Consider the following 18,098-nt stretch of genomic DNA (forward strand, 5'->3'; position numbering starts at 1 on the left):
TTAAAGTGTCACCCAGGACCACTAATGCAGGAAATACAGATACAGTGTGTGGTAGAACATTAATTAAACTGAATAAAGAACACTGACAAAGCATCTCAGCAAACTGCAAATGTTTTTGTTATCTTTTTATAAAACACAAAAAATGTTGGCAAAACAACAGATTCTGTTACTATTAGAGCAGCAACGCAGACAGAGTAGCACAGCTACATCTGATGGACTTTGGGTATAAGATTATTACAAGAACAGTCTTTAAATGCTTTGTTTTCTTTTTCTAGGCTGAAGACTACTTGGGTAAACTCACCTATTCTGAGGTGATTTTTTCCAAAAGGACCGTTGGCTCGTCCACCAGAGCCCTCCGTGGTGACGACAATAATGTTGTCTACTCTGTTCCACGGGTAGAGACGAGCTCCGATACTGATGATCAACCTGTTTACTCTGTTACTTAGCTTCACATTATTATAACATATTATAACATATTTGTGTTGTGATTTGCAAATGCGCACAATTTTATCTGTACATACATCTTTTTATTTCACATACAAAGTGTTATTTCAACATTTGTGGATCCATTTTCACACACAAAACAGTTTTCACACATTGGTGGATCTCTTCCAGTCAATTTGCGGGTCACGTTACATTTGTGACTTCCTTTTTACGCATTTGTGGAATTTTTGTCCAATCTGTCCTGCCCAGATCTGTAAGTTTAACAGCAGTTTAATAGCTACCCTAGCAGGGTACTCACTGATGCACTGATCCAGGTCTGGGAGGAGACCAGGACACCAGGACACCACCTGCCATCTCATCAGGAGCATGCTCAGAGATTGATGGGCGTGCCATTCACACTACTGAGACATTATGAGTTGATGAAAGTCATAAAGTTGGATCAGCCTGTGATTGATTTTTTTACTTTGATTTTTAGTTCATCTTTTTATATTGAATAAGAAGAGCAAGGAAGTTTGTCATTAATGCATGTATAATGTATTATTTTGGACTGTGACATACTGGAGACCATACTGGTAAAAATGAGTCATTCAAAAATGTGCCTCTAACCTCAGACCCTGCAGCAGACATAAAGATAATGGAGAATCGAGCGGCTGCTCACTGCTCCCTTGAGGGATGGGTTAAAGTGCAGAGAACGAATTTCGCAATGTGTATGTGACAATAAAAGTATCTTCTTCTTCTATCTCTTTAATAAAGCCAGTATAGACAGAAAAAAAACACTACAGAGAAAAAAAATTGTTCAATGTACAAAAACTTGTAGGACAGACTTGAAAAAATGCAAACTTATCCTTTAAAATATTCATTACAAGTTACTTCCATAAAAAAAAATTGAGGAAGGAAAATGAAGGACACGAACTTACCCAACTATTCACTTTCACTTAAACAATGTCACACCTTTTTTTCTTACGTTTGGTTTTAAGACTGCAGTTATTATGGTTATAGATTAAATAAAATGTCAGAAAATAGTGAAAATTGCCTTTAACATTTCAAACAGCCCAAGGTCATCTGTTTTTTTGATAGTTCCACTTTCGGGGATATATTTCATATTTTAGTCGCACTCACTGGAACATTCCTATTGTAGTTAACAAGTTGGAGATAATGTGGCTAATGTGAATATCTGTGAGTGAGGATGACTGTTGTGCAGCTGAAACAAATAAATGTCGTTTAAAAGTGAGTTTTTTTTATCTGCTGGTAGTCTGAATGTGTTTTGACAGCATTTCATTTAATACAAAATGAGCAAGATTTTATCAATGTAAAGTAGACGTCTAAAACTTCACAGTCAGTTTGAACCTAGACACATTTTCCACTGCTAAAAAAATCATTAATAGGCTAACCTACTGAGTCGGACTGTCACTGTTACAATCTGCCTAAACTATGTCTAATTTGTTCGATTAATATTTTCATCTTCATTTATCGCCACCGGCATTTTGTCCCATCAGGCTACAGCTGAATAAATATATTAAATGAATGTAATGGGCTGTAGGAGAATTCCAGCACTTTATCATTCATTATTGAAACCCAGTCTGGGAGGATGAATGAGCAACACTGTATAAAATGTATTTTTGTTAATATATTGATATTTCCTCCACTCCTGTGTTTTAACATTAATAGCCTATCATGGTTTGCATTGGCACGCATTCATATTTATGGCTTAAAATTAAAACGGAGGCTCTGCCTTTAATACCTTTTTACCTGTTGCCATGGTGAGTGTAGCATCAGAGCTCCATTCATGATGGCTTTTCTTCATCTCTACGCACGCGCTTCCATCAGGTTCATACTCTGAGTTGACTGAACAGGGCCTGAAGTGGAGCCGGTTTACCGGCTTGTCAAGAGCCGCCCTACTCTGCTTCTGATTGGCTAGTAGTCCTTAACCAGAGGCGAGTTTGCAACATTTTCGATTGAACGACATGTTTCCTTGCAACGTTGCGCAACGTTCTGCTATGGGCTTCTAGGTTTGTTTTCTCCGCTTGGTGGGCGTCTCTCAGTGTTACCCAATCAGCTGCGACAAGTTTGTAAACACAACGTGTTGAAAAAGCCAAGATCATTTAGAAGTGACAGGCATCACTCTGTAGCTAAAACAGAGCAGTCAACACAGGGTAATAAGAGGGGCTGCAGCAATGTGCACAAAAAATATGGTGTTTTATCAAATTTAAAGCATCTTAACATATTCTGGTACAACCCCTAAATAAAATAATGAAAATAAAGAAAAAACAAATTCACAAACAACTACAATGCTAACACATGATGAAGGTGGGGAAGTGGAAGGAGTTGCATTTCAGGGGTGAGCCAATAAAATTTTAGAAATACACAGCAGTAGTTTCCTGCTGTTTGCAAGTTTTGTGAACCTACAGGCCACAGTGTGCTAATACTAGTTCATTCACTAGATCATTAGACGTCTAGGAGTGTAGCTCCTGAGATGGCGTTGTCGGTTGGTTAGCTGCCATGGCTGATTACTCATTATTCCGCCAAGGTATTTTAGCTGTGCTTTCATTCTCTGTCCAAATGTTTGGTTTTTTTGTTTGTAACTTGCCCTCTATAAGAACTGTCCTGCAGTTTCTACGTGTGAATGCACCTACGAGAGCCTCGATCCAGACGGCAGGGATCAGAACCAAACCTTCTCTACACCCGGACACACACAGCACACATGATACTGTTTGTGTCTCACTGAGCACTGCAACTCAGTCATATACTAATGTATTCAGGTGGATAACACTCTCCCACCAAGAAGCAGTCAAAATTATCTTAAGTGTAAACCTTATACAAATCAAGGTATTATTATTATTATTATTATCAGCATCATTATTATTATTATTATTATTGTTGTGTGTGCTATTTAAAACAGAAAAGCCGGATTAATAATAGTTCTATATGTAAATTAGCAACTGGTATTTTTAATTTGATTACATAAGGCATTTTGTTGTCAGATGGCCTTTGCATAAATGGAATAATACCCAACAAGTTTTAAATTTAAATCCCATGATAGTAATAGGTGATGCTGGGGCTAAGTAAAAAAGATTGTGGAACTCAATAATGCACACAATACCCAGTAAAATGTATAATCTTGGACTGTATAGAAATCCTGAAGAACATGCAGGTTCATCAGAAAAATGTGCCAATGAATTCACTTACAATGAGGTCACAATGACAGTTGCAGGGTAGTTACCTCAGACCCTGCAGTAGAAATATAGATGATGGAGGCGGGAGGATAGTAGAGCTGTGTGTGGTTTGGAGGAGGGACTCCCTCATTTAGAAAAGTAAGAAGTTCCTGGTTTGTCAGTGAAGAAATCAGAGTGGCAGCAGTAAACCATCAGAGCCTCAACATGAAAGTCCGTCACACCTTGATCTGCTTCTTCTTCCTCTGTGAGTATTCACTTTGGATTTCTATCTCTCTCTCTTGTTATGTCATTTTTCTTTTGTTTCTTGATTGGTCAGTAGTGTCAGTTTCTGATGAGTCCTTTAATTTGTTAAACATGATGGTCAGAGTCAGTTATGAATCACTTTAATGGATACATTCACTGTTTTTCCTAAAACACATCCTCACATGCCCATATGTACATTTAAAGGATTATTAGTAGTCCTTCTTTGATATATCCCTTAGTGGAAGTGAATAGGAACAAGATTCAAGTTCTTCTACTGCGTAAAAGTTACTACTAAAGTTTATTTGAAGTTAATATGAGACTTCAGTCTGAGTTATTCATACCCCCTCCCTATAACATATGCTTAAACATCATATACACTTAGTAAGTAAAGTTTATTTGTATAGCACCTTTCACAGATAAAAATCACAAAGTGCTTCACAATAAAATGTAATACCAATACAACAAAGTAAAATAACAAAAATTAAATACAAATAAAAAACCATAAAACCCCACGTCTAACTAAAAGTCTGCTTGAACAGCAGCGTCTTCACTTGTTTTTTAAAAGAATCAACAGAATTCACACACCGCAGAAAGGTATGCAAAGCACGTGCCACTGCTCGGAATGAACGATCCCCTCTGGTTTTTTAATGAGTGTCGGGAACCACTAACAACCTCTGACCTGATGACTCAGACTACGGGTGGGAGTATGAAACTGTATCAACTCAGAGATGTAGGGAGGAACTTGACTTGTAAGTGTTGTTTTAGGAAAGACTTGAAAAAATGTGAACCTCTTCTTTAAACATATAGGTTACTACATGGTCATTGTTACTTCCTCAAAATAAAAATTGAGGAAGGAAAATTAGGTAAAATTAAGGTGCAGCTGACAGAAAGGGGGGTTTGGACAGAATAGTAAATATTAAATATGATTTTAAATACGCATAGTAAAAAAAATTAAAATCAATATGTGGCAATCAGCGTTGATAATTATCTAATTTATAGGCTAATTATGGGAAACACTGCTTTCATTACCTCTCCTTCACCCCCAAACAAAGCAGTCTCTCCCGACTTTTTAGCTAATATCATATTCATGACAGCATCAAGGAGTGTGTTTTTTACAAAGCATAGCCTAGGCCTAACGTTTCTTAACACAAGCGGCTGAAATAAAAAATAAAGCAAGTAAATCCCGACTTTTACACAGCTGTTTTTTGCACGTGTAGCCTGTTTATAAGAGCAGTATTCAGCAGTAGCATAACGCTACGTTAAAGCCACTCTCTCCTGATGAGTCCAAGCATCAGTGACAGCAGCTGCCGGAGTTTCTTTCTGCTTCTGCATATGCTTCAATAAATCAGATGTAGAAATGTTTGCGGTTGAAAGCTTTTTGCCGGTTGCACAGAGTTTACAATAGGCGACAATGTTCTTTGCATCAGACTGTGACACAATAATGGCCGTGGTACTTACAGCATAGGTTGTTTTTTACATTACTTTTCCTTTTATGGGTAGATGGTCCTTCTGTTCAGTAGTTGCAACACCCCTTTGCCTCAGTTCACAAACTATTTTCCAAATAAGGTAATAAAATATATCATGCAGGTCTCTATAGATCATGTTAGAATAACCCTTTAACTGTTTAATGCATAAAGGCCAAATATAATAGGCCTCACTTCTCAAACAAAATAAATGAACATCTCTTCTCTGACATAATCTTCAATGCATACACAAATAAGCATCACTCCAAATGTAGAATACATTAAATCAGTTCATGTCAACACTCAAAATACAAGTCTTCAGGGAGACCGTTTTTATTTATCTAAAGGGTCGAGTAGCCAGCAAGAGCGTACTTTCACTTCCTCTTTACTGGACATCAGCGTCTAATCTGAAATATGATCATGTACAAGCATAGGTCTCCGGAGGTCGAGCAAAGATCAGCTCACAGGAGACTGCAGAGACACACTAAAATATAAAACAGTATATCAAACAAAACGTCTTACTTTAACCTTGTACTTTTGCGATCTGAGCTAAGCAGTCAACAATAAACAGTCTTAAAACACAGGCCATCACAGTTAAAGCACAGGTGAATAATTTTTCTATATGGCTTTTATAAATAATAATAATAATAATCCTTATTTGTAGAGCACTTTTCAAAAACAAGTTACAAAGTGCTTTAACAAGTGTAAAGAATAATACAAAAAAGATAAGAGCATGAAAATTTAATATAAAATTAGTAAAATACAATAAAATAAAAGGGATAAAATAAAGTCAAATAAGATCGGGAAAAGCTCTCCTATAAAAGTATGTTTTAAGAAGGGACTTAAAAGAGTTCACCGACTCAGCCGACCTGATTTCCTCGGGCAGGCTGTTCCAGAGCCTCGGGGCCCTGACAGAAAACGCTCGGTCCCCTTTAGTTTTCAGTCGAGACTCTGGAACAGACAGCAGACCTCTGCCCGAGGATCTCAAGGTACGTGCTGGTGTGTACGGGACTAAAAGGTCAGAAATATAACAAGGCGAGAGGCCATGAAGAGCTTTAAAAGTGATCAATAGAATTTTAAAGTCAATTCTAAAACATACTGGGAGCCAGTGTAATGAAGCTAAAATAGGAGTAATGTGGTCATATTTCTTTGTTCTGGTTAAAAGCCTGGCAGCTGAGTTCTGGACAGTCTGGAGTCGATCAATAGATTTTTGGGTTAAACAGGTGAAAAGGCTGTTGCAATAATCCAGGCGTGATGAGATGAAGGCGTGTAAAATGGTCTCGGTGTCCTTAAAAGTTAACGTAGATCGAATTTTAGCTATATTTCTAAGTTGATAAAAACATGATTGAACAAGCTTTGTGGTGTGCTGCTCGAAATTTAAATTACTATCAAACCAAACACCAAGGTTCTTTGCCACAGGCTTAATGTGATTTACTAGGGAACCAGCAGATGGCAGTATTTGATTTGCCATCTGCTGAGACCCGATGACCAGGATTTCTGTTTTGTCTGAGTTCAGCTGGAGGAAATTATTTGACATCCATTTTTTAACTTCACAAAGGCAGTTGTTAAGTGAACTCAGCATTCCAGGGTCTGTGGATCTGACGGGCAAGTATATTTGTGTGTCATCAGCATAAATATGAAAAGAAATGCCATGTTTATGGATAATATGTCCAAGGGGAAGCAGATACAAGGAAAACAAAATGGGTCCTAAGACAGACCCCTGAGGCACACCATATTTAACTGGACAGAATGAAGAGACATAGTTGTTTACAGACACGCAAAACTTCCTATTTGACAGGTAGGATGAAAACCATTCTAGAGCAGTACCAGAGATCCCCACCCAGTGCCTCAGTCTGTCTAACATGATGTTGTGATCAATGGTGTCAAAAGCAGCGCTAAGGTCCAGGAGTACCAGGACTGAGCACATACCTTCATCAGCAGACATTAAAAGGTCATTGGTGACTTTAAGCAGGGCAGTCTCAGTGCTGTGGTACTTCCTAAAACCAGACTGAAACTTTTCAAATAATTTGTTATTTTCCAGCACAGTGAGCAGCTGTTTGGACACAATTCTTTCTAGAATCTCTGCAATAAAAGGCAGTTTTGAAAGTGGTCTAAAATTTTGTAGGAGGGAGGGATCTAAACCAGGTTTCTTTAAAAGTGGTTCACGCAAGCTGTTTTAAAATAATCAGGGACACAACCAGTAGATAGGGAGCTGTTGAAAACAGAGATCAAATGGGGCCCAACAGAATCTATTACTTTCAGTAAAAACTTTGTAGGTATTACATCAAGTGGGCTGGAGGACACTCTCATTTGTGATACTGTTTTTAAAAGCTCAGACAAGTCGATGGGATAAAACTGGTTAAAACTCTGTTGTTGCTGGTGAGGACCTCTGAGTAAGAGTCCACGGGGGTAATAGAGGCTCTGATTGACACCACCTTATTGGTAAAATAAGATAAAAACAATTCACAGTCATCATTACTTCCAGCTGAGGCACAAGGAGGGGTTGGGTTTACCAGCTGATCCACAGTCTTAAACAGAAACCTGGGATTGTGTTTATGTGTAGTAATGAGTTCAGAAAAATAGTGTGTTCTCGCATCCTTAACCATTTATTGTAGTTAATTAATAAATCCTTCAGACTGAGGTAATGGACTTGGAGACTGGATTTTTTCCATCTGCGCTCTGCTTTCCTGCATTCCCTTTTGAGGCTGCGAATGCTGTCATTTATCCAGGGTTGCTTACTAGCTTTAGACGTAGGCCTAACCTTTAGAGGAGCAGTAATATTTAGTGACGACAAGCAGATATGATTGAAGTGATCGACCAGATTGTTGGTGTTGGAATCAGACAGGTGTTGACTTTGGCTCTGAAAGAATGCGCAAAACTTTGAAACACTCTGTTCATTAAAGATGCGACAACACACGGAGCTTGGTGAGGCGGCATGAGTAACAGGCGAATCGCAGCTAAAAACAATACATCTGTGGTCAGATATGGTCATGTCCACTAATTCCACAGAGGAAATGCTGACACCCAGGGTAAAAACCAAGTCCAGTGTATGACCACGGTTATGTGTTTGCCCTTTGACATGTTGTTTGAAGTTAAAAGAAGTGGCCATATTTAAAAAGTCAGTTGCATTAACATTGTTGGGGTCATCAACATGAATATTAAAATCGCCACAAAGAACAATTCTGTCATAATTTAAAACCAGAGTAGATAAAAATTCAGGAAGTTCTGATAAAAATCCTCCAGGCGGTTTTGGGGGGCGATAAATTATAACAAATGATAGGTTGCAGCCCTCCAACTTTAAGAGTGAGAACTTATTCATCATAGCGTACTTGATGACATTTAAAATTTTTCCTATACACGCTCACTAGCCCACCACCACGACCACTGACCCTCGGTTGACTAAAGCAATCATATTGAGGCGGACACAGTTCAGCTAGCTGGCTATAGTCATTCATTTGCAACCAGGATTCAGTTAAAAACATAAAATCTAGATTTACAGACAAGATAAAATCATTTAAGATAAAAGTCTTACTTGAAAGTGATCTCACATTGAAGAGAGCCATTTTAAATGAGTTTGTTCTGGGTGCTGGAGTTGGTGCAGTTGTCCTAATCCTTAAGAGATTACTAATATTTCTGTGTGGGATGTGCACATTTCGGTTTACTGGTCTATGCGTGATGATGACAGGAATAGAAGTCTTTGGAACAGCGCTGGGTATATGTGTAGGTATATGTGTCAGGCAGTCAAACACTACCTATAAAGTCCCCCCAAGAACCAGAACCAGTTGCTTCCTTCCTTTTCTTCACATTTATCTCATTCTCACAACATCCTGCACAATGCTACATACCTCTTTTCACCTTGTGTGGTGAACACTCTGTTTTAGCTACAGAGTGAGGCCTCACACTTCTATTCAATCTTTGTTGGGAGTTGCACATGCACAGTACCTAGGTCAGGTACTGCTAGTCAATTTACGGATGGAATATATTGAAGTAATTTGCTTGAAACACTATATGAATAAACACACTCTTATTAAAAGAGAGAGGAACAGAGAAAATAAACGCAGCGGTTTCGCAGGTCTGATTGCGGAATGGGCCACATCAGGTCCGCATTCTGCAGATAAAGAGAAAAAAACATGAGCACATCGCTCTCAAATACTGCCAGGTTGTTCACCAGGAAACAGCTGTGAAACAACAGCAGGGCTCTGTTGATAAATGAAGATCAGCTGTTAGCTGCAAACACACCACAGGGCTAACGTTAACGTTGATATGTGGCTGTGTTTTAATGTGTTAATGACCAGTGGCCTGTACTACGTAGGGAGTTCAGCCTATTCAACTCGGCGTTATCAGGCAAACTCAGGGTTGAAAAACTCTGACCGCCTACACTGGAGTTAAACGGTACTACGAAGGTGGATAAGATGTTGGTTAGTTGAGTCTGTGTTAACCTCGTGTTAAGTTAATTGGAGTATAAAAGCATAAAATAGGTGTGTTCGGCCGTGCAGGCAGAGTGTTTTTGCAATGGCGCATGATCTGTGTTTTCCCCAGAAGAATGCATGTTGATAGTGTCAGGATATGAGGAGTTTATAGACACGTTAATGGCTAAATCTAATATTGCAGCAGCTGACAAAGCCAGGGAGGCTTATTGGCATCATGTTGAGTAAATCTGTAGCCTAATTATCTTCCCATTGTTCTTATTGTAGTTCAAATCTCTATTATGTATTGTACAGGGTCTTCTTTTATGTGTAAAATAATTAAGATGCAAATGTACAACTGCACATAAGGTCCATTGTAAATTGTAGGAAAAAAAGGATCCAGCGGAGAGGAGTAGACTTTGCAATCGGATTTAGCAGTGAGGAAATACTCGTGAGTTTAGCCCACTATTACTATCATGCACCTCGGAGACTTTGCCGTAGATCGGGCGTATTCAGAAGAAAACACCAGAGTGATTTAGATTTTTTGTGACTTTCATTTTGAGGAATTTCCGAGTTTGGTTCTTGTAAATTTGTGTAAAAACACTTTCATCTAGGTTTTTTTTTCTCGGTTTATTAACCCTCACCCTGGCTCTGTATTTTTTGTATACGTAAAATAGAATAATCTAAATATGTGAAAACATTTAGGATAATTCAATTATAGCCTACAGATGGGCTACATCTAAGAAACTATCCTGTTAATGAATTAAGATCTCCTCTCTAAAATCACAGAGGCTGCAGTGCTCGCTGTATGAACGTAATGCTGTCAACTTCATTTCAGCTGCACAAGTCAGGGTGAAATCTAAAAATATTTTATCAAGCGTTAGAGCCTATATTATATCCTACTTCTCATCATTAACACTGAGTACAGATGTGGTGTGTAGTCCACGTGCAGGTTAACCTCGAGTTAACCACGAACAAAACCTGCTCGGAGCACCTATCCACCTTTCGTAATACGGGTTAATCGGGAACTTACACCTGACGCCACAAAGTTACTCCTGAAGTTACCTGGAGCCAGTTACCTCGCTTTGTAATACAGGCCACAGGTCCGTTTGTTTTGGAGAGGAGACGACCTCGGAGGTAATTCGGCTCCCGGTAGAACTCTGTCAGGGCTCTGAAGTGGAGAGGACCCAGAACAACTGTTAACTGTAAACACTAGCAGGACTAAAGTTACGGGTGTAGCATGTCTAACTTAGCTATGAATTTAAATAAATTTATGAGAATTAATACCCAATTATGAATTTTAATATTCAAAAATATATTAAACCATAAAAAGCTCTCGTTTAGAAAGGGCACCACCGGAGTTGTTATAATCCTAGTCTCCGGACCTCTAGGTAGCTTTTAATAATTATACAATTATTACTAGTGATCAGTTAGTTAATAATCGCTCAATTATCTTAAATCAATCAGTCAGTCTCATATCTAAAGGGTCAATTCTCTTGGCAGGGACGTGGAAATAGGCAACACACACAATTCCTTGATTACAGTGAATTTATTAACTAACTAAAGCAATATAAAAGGGTGGTTAAATACATCAGGGTAAATAAACAATGGCTGAACAATGAGAATGGAGGTTCGATTGTGGGAAGCATTTGACTCATATGGCAACTAACGAATGCAATAAGATGATAACTCGGTTAAATTTGTCTAGGGGTATAAAGATTCCATATGCTGGACTAAAGAAAAATGGATCAGCAACTATTGGACATCACTGACCACAGAATGTAGGGTTTTGGTCTTACTGCTTGTGTTTCTTCCTGCCGGGTTGCTGGGAAACGGCCTCACACTCACCTCAGAACTTAAAGCTGTCTGCCAGTCGCTTTCTCTGCAAGGGAATTTCTCCGGGGTCCGTCTCTGGCTTATGGAAGAAACTTGCAGTGGGGCCTTCCCGACACTGTCTCGGGTCAGGTTTAAGTCGTCCTTTGTTGTTGCTGGCGAGCCACGTGGCGTTGTCCGACCTCCGTGGGCTTAGCTCGACGAAAAAGCTTAAAAAGGGAACTCGGTCGTTCCTGAATTAGACCAGTGTAACTTAACGGACTGATAACTTTAACAAAACAAAAAAAAGAAAGAAAATAAAAGAAGTAAAGTTGCTGGAACTGAGGTAAAAATCGATGTCGCGACACTTCGCGTGTGTAGCTTCAAGCGAAACAAAGGCCTCGTTGCGCTGGTCGGAATTCTTAGGGCGTTGCCGGGAGAGGCATGCCGGACGCGTGGTTCCCAGAGGGCAGTCCGGTTTCCAGAGGACTGCCTTTCTAAACTTTTAATGTCTATAAAAGAAAAGAAAATCTATCTATTCTAAATCTATAAATCTATAATCAAATATTTTCCACAATCAAACCTCAATGGTCAAACGGTTGTACCGTTCTAAGTTAAGCATTTGGTAACAGGAAAACAATTGTCAAATTATTGTTCATGTTAAATAATGGGTGACATTTATACATTAACGGCATTTCCGACGATGGTATGTAATACTTATTTTGTCCACTTGGGGGAGTTCAGGTTACATGAGGAAAGTTTAGATTAATCCAAACAATCTTTCCTTAAGAACTGGGGAATTTAGTTATTTAGCCTTAATTCAAGCCGGCCATTAATAGAGTATAGTATGACATGTCTTTATCATCATTTCTAAAGGAATTGTGTGAGAAAGTATTGTGAACAAGCATTGGTTACACATAAGATGAAGGAGTGTCCTTAATCTTGCTGAAAATAAAAACTCTGCAGAAGTAATTTATTTAGATTCTTTTCAGCACTAATATCAACAACAGATAGCAACAAAATGGTAACATAAATACTCAAATAGAGGCAAAAGTAACTAAAAGATTTAGTTAAACAGTTAATGCTTTGAGTCTTTGAAGACTGCAGTCTTTGTTTACATAAAGTTCAGGCTGTCCTGGATTATGTCACACTTAGGCGTGAAGGGGTATCCCTTTGATGGGGTAATGAAACACAGAGCAAGGTCAGCTACCATGGTTACGTGTGTGTGTGGGGGGGGGGGGGGGGGGGGGCAGTTTAGGGTTTCCTGCCCCTCTCCAAGGAGAGTTCCGATAGGCTGTTTGTAATCTCTGGTTAGTTTCTTTGTCATTTTAACAATTCAGGCACCGAGAGACTTATCTCGGCTGTTGTCAAAGGTGGCCTCAGCCGTCTGTTGAAAGTTGATCTCAACCCTCCTCCTGCTCTCAGGAAGAGGGGAATAGTTTTGAGTAGTTCAAATTTATTAATATAAAATGCACAAATCCACACTGTTGTCCCACTACACGGGATGGCGCTGTAATAACGTTATGCTTTATGAAATGTCACATAATTAAGAAAATAGATAATGTTAACGTTACCTGACAACCGAATTGCCTCTCATTTTCCAGCGCTGGCAGTAAGGCCCGATCAGACAGAACGCACTTTGCAGGTTCGAAAACGCGAGGCGCACAGCAATGTCTTTTTTGGTTGAATTTGGAAAAAGGAGTGTGCTGCTAGGCAACCACCAAATCGGCTGTCCTGTCAATTAAGGCTCTGTAGGATCTTTGCTTGGTTTGTTTTTATCACAACTGTGTCTTTTGTCGCATTTAATAAAAAAATGGACAAGGGCGCTTGCTCTGGCCTTGATTGAGGATGAGAGGCTTTTAAACATGCTGAAGACAGGGAAATGGAGATCGGTGTGGGTACATGAGACCCTCAGAAAGAGGAGACACTGCGGGGAGTACCACCAGTTTGCTACTGCTGTTAACGTTAGTACAGTTTAAGTTAATGAAAGCAACTTACCCGACATCTCAATTGCCTCACTAACTTTCCTCCAGACCTGCTGTTTCTTGTTGATATGGTAGTTGCGGTTGTAAAGTCATGCAACTCCGGATAATCCGCAACAGCCACCACAAGTTTCTCCTCCATCGTTGCAGTCTCCGCACATTCCAAGTAGCTGTAAACTTCCTTCAGCACAACCGACGGCCCGTCCCACATTCATTCGATTGGACAATTGGAAAAAAACGCAAATGACGTCAGGTGCTTTTCTGCTCAGAGCGCTCCTTCCAAAATGCGAGGCGCAGCAGACGTCCAAAACGCAAGGCACCCAGGGCGCTTAAACAGCATGCAGAACACTCACTGCCAATGGAATACAATTAAAAAACGGCGCCTCTCACTGCATAAAACGCGTTCTGTCTGATCCGGGCCTAACTCAGCCTGCCGAATGAATAAAAGACTCCAAGGACCCATGTGAGTGGTGAACGAATAGTTCATTCCTGCAGTTAGTTATCTTAACTTAAAAATGTGAGTTGAATTGTTTGTTTGTTTGACAAGAGAAAGCAAGTTTCCTTGAATAGACAATGTAATATAGATAGTTGTTTTAACTCACAAATTGTATAAAGTAACATCATGAGTTGAAACAAAGTTTTTCTTAAAGTTCAGTTTACTCACATTTTTAAGGCAGCGCTTACGATTTTAAGTTGAACCACCTTGATAATTTTACAGTGTGATTATTTTCATTGTAGATTAATCTACTGATAATAATCAATAATAAAATAGTGAATTGCCTTTAACATTTTGCACTGCCCAAGGTCATCTGTTTCGATAGATCCATCACATTTGGGGGCATTACACTGACTTACATTCACACCATAACCCTAACACTAACCACTACTTTCTTAAACCTATGCCTAACCTTAACCTAAAACTAAGAAGATAATACTGAAAGCCTCACTGAGCTCTTATGTTCAGATTTTGTCTGTCTCTCCTTTTTTAATGATATATTTTTGGTTTTGTTGTGTTACAGACAGTTTTCCACTCTGGTATTAGATTCTAAATGAATATCATTACTGACATCAAAACCTCAGGAGTAGGGTTACATGTGTCTCATTATGTTACAAATTGTTATCTTTTTTATGGCTCACTGCTGTTTGAGGAGAGAGAAAATAACATAAAAGACCAAAACCACAACAGCAGCATTCAAACATGTACATATTAAAAGATCTGGGGGGTCAGTCACTTATCATTACCGGTGTCACTCTCTGTACTGTAAATGTGAAGCCGCAAATGTTGTGATCAGACTGCAGCATCTTACAGGAAGTTCAGACAGTAACTATTGTTGTTCATCTTTTCAACAGCTCTGCAGGATGGAAACACTGGTCTCACCAATGCCAATCCATCTGTCTTACAGGAACTGAAGGAGGAGATATCACAGTTAGATGCCCTTTTCTTCACCTGGAAGCTCGACGTTCTTTGCAAGAGAATGTAAACGAGAGGACATCCTCATTACACAACTGATGTCAGAGATCAGAGAGGCAGATACAGCATCATAAATGAGAGAGGAGGAAATGTTTTCGTGAGCATCACACAGCTGACCAAGTCTGACTCAGGACTGTACAAGTGTGGTCTGGGTGGATCAAACATCGAGTTGAAATCATTGTTGTAGATGGTGAGTTTCTACTAAAGTCATAAAATGTTTCTTTCCTGTTTGAAGAAAAGCTTCACTGTTCACTGGTTGATTTTAAACCAACAGGCTGATAAACTGAATCTGTCACACAAACACACATTTTTATACTTTTCATTTTGACATCAGTGTGAAAGTTTTAACAGTTTGTGCTTCTGAAGTGAATGTTTTCTTTAACAGTTTATTTCCGAGTATTTTTCACCTGCAATCACAGAATATTAATATCACTTTTCCATATGCAAAGATCAATGATCATATTGTGTGCAGAGGCTGAGATTATGATGCTCTGAATCTTTGCTGGAAGAGTCCAAAGCAGTCACAGACTGGTAGAACTGGGCAGCTCCCAGTGTAACTGGGGATCACATTTGAAACTGTATTATTGTGATCAGACTGCATCATGTTAAGTACAGATAGTAACTATTGATTGTTCATCTTTTCAACAGCACTGCTGGATGGCAGTCCTCCTGAAGAAACATCCTCTATACAAGAGCTGGAGGAAATATTGTAGTTGATGCTCCTTTATTTCTCTGGAAGCAGGAGTACTTCTGCAAGGAAGAATGTGAAGAGAAAGACATTCTTGTTGAACAACTGGTTACACAGCTGAGAGAGGCAGATACAGCATCAGATCTACACAACGATCTCTGACAGATGTATCTGTGTATGTGAGCATCACACAGCTGACCAGTCTGACTCAGGACGGTACAGGTGTGGTCTGGACAGACGTTTATCACCAGATTCCTACTGGGAGTTTGAGATCATTGTCACAGATGGTGAGTTTCAACTTGGAAACGTTTGCTCATGTCTCTGCAGGTCTGCAGAAAGCTTCCATTCCCATCTCTGTGAACTCTGATAAATGTTGTTTAAAACTAACAGCTGACACACAGAAACAGACTGTACACTCATTTCTCTCATCAAGATTTCTTTGTATCTGCATGTTTTTGCTGTTCACAGCGTCAACCACTTCAAAATCAGAATCATCTCTACCGGCTTTTTCAACATCAAACCCATCAGCCTCCAAACCAACAACAACAACACAGAGTTTAAGCTCTCAGACTGACCAGCGGCAAACTGGGACAGCACCACCTGAAGGTACATCCACACTGTTTGATAGATGAAATTCTATGACTGAAAGCAATGACATGTAATTCTCCTACCAGCAACTAGCAAAGCCTCTCAGCCAGTGGCTTTGGAGAAGATCCCAGTCAGAAAAGACTATGATGGATATAAGCCAGTGAAACATGAGCTACTCTAATAGGTGGGACTTGGGCTCTTTATTGTAGTTACAAATATGAACACTGTGCTCCAGAATAAGCTGAGGAATTTATGCATTTATGTAAATTATGTTCTTTTGTTTTTAGGATTTGATATCTTGTTAAAATAGACAGCTATTCAGGTGTTACTATTAGTTTGACAGCACTGCATGAACAGGGCCTCAGGTCCCACATGTTAAATCATCATTTATTAATCAGGAAACATCTTGAAAACAAACCTTTTCTTCACTTCAACCTCCACCACAGGTTGGGCCTCCACCCACCTCCATGCTGCTGTATGCTGTTCTGATTCCTGTCATCATCGTCATCCTCTCAGGACTGACACTAATGATAATCTGTATCAGAAGAACACAAGACCTGAGGGTGAGGCAACAGTAAACTCTTACACAGCAACGACACAAAACGTCCCTTTCTCATCAAAATGACATTTCAGTCAGGACACTCATGTCAAAGACATGTTAAAGAAACGAAAGAAATTCGCAAACAACTAAATGCTAATACAACAAGGAAAGTGGGGAGGTGGAAGGAGTTACATTTCAGGAAATAAATAAATATTTGTATCAAGATAGAGACTTTAACATCATTTTGTAGCCATACTAGGATTGTGGCTGTAGGGATGGCCTTGTCAGTCGGCCAGTCCACACAATCAAAATCACAATCAGCTTTATTGCCAAGCAGCTTTACACATACAAATAATTTGCTTTGGGGTCTTGGTGAATAACATTACTGGATGGAATGCCGTTTTTGTACAGGAAGATTTTTCTCCGTGTGACTGTGACCTTCCAACCTCACATGCACTTTCAATAATAACTCATCATAATAGAGAAAAATACTTTTGTCTGTTTCACAGGTTTGCAGACCAGAGGAAATTCAGATGGCACAAACACGGAGGTGACTTTCTTTAACTCTTTGATTACTCTCACTGTTGGATAAGATGTACCAATGTAGGTGACAATTATTAGATATTTTCTAAGGATTAGTATCAGGACATATTTTAAAAGGTTATTGACTTAAATATACCAGATCAACCTTTCTTTATTCAATTATTATGTTATTAGATTATTATTTAATTATTAGATCTTTCTTAAGGATTATTTACCGCATTTTGGCATTTTTTGATAGATGGTATTGATTTAACTCTGCTGTGTTTAGTCACATTGCTAGCTCTCCTTTACGACAGCCTACAGGTTAGCATTTCACTGAATGTAGGAGTTTATAAATTTATAAATTAGTGTGTGCTAACATTAAAATTATTTGGGCTCACAGTGAGTGGATCTTGATCTCTGATATCCAGGTTGACAATTTTAGCCTTTCTGTCGCATTCACCACTGAAAATGGCAAACGTTGCACATTTCTGTGAGGACCATGTCTTTTCTCTAGTTAATTGAGTAACATCAATTTCAAAGTCTTCATGACTTAATATACATATATATTTATATAATGGATCTGATACAGTACCTGAGATACCCAGTAAGATAGATTGTACCCCAAATAATCATATTTGTAGTTAATGAATCTCTAGCACAAGGAAATGAGTACCATATCATTTAAATTGATATTCTGCAATATTTTGCAGTTAACCTTTATTTATAATTTTTTACTTAAGATACTGAACCTAAAACATCCAA

The 18,098-nt window shown here is 38.9% G+C and overlaps 1 protein-coding gene across 3 annotated transcripts in view; it reads left to right on the forward strand.

The window, feature by feature from the left end:
• The window catches only part of LOC119905011 (polymeric immunoglobulin receptor-like), a 94,298-nt gene that overhangs the window by 10,916 nt on the left and 65,284 nt on the right, over positions 1-18,098 (forward strand). For 2 of the 3 annotated variants that reach the window (XM_038721671.1, XM_038721672.1), the window contains one exon: positions 276-1,675. The exons of the other annotated variant lie outside the window; for it this stretch is intronic. In XM_038721671.1, the coding sequence (XP_038577599.1) occupies positions 276-446 (171 nt within the window). In that variant the 3' untranslated portion in view covers positions 447-1,675. Of the gene's footprint in view, positions 1-275; positions 1,676-18,098 lie in introns of those variants that run through there. 3 annotated transcript variants of the gene reach the window in all.

The sequence above is a fragment of the Micropterus salmoides genome, unplaced genomic scaffold, assembly GCF_014851395.1.
Source record: "Micropterus salmoides isolate LMB-PRFRI ecotype aquatic unplaced genomic scaffold, ASM1485139v1 Ms_hic_scaffold_16, whole genome shotgun sequence".
Taxonomy (NCBI): domain Eukaryota; kingdom Metazoa; phylum Chordata; class Actinopteri; order Centrarchiformes; family Centrarchidae; genus Micropterus; species Micropterus salmoides.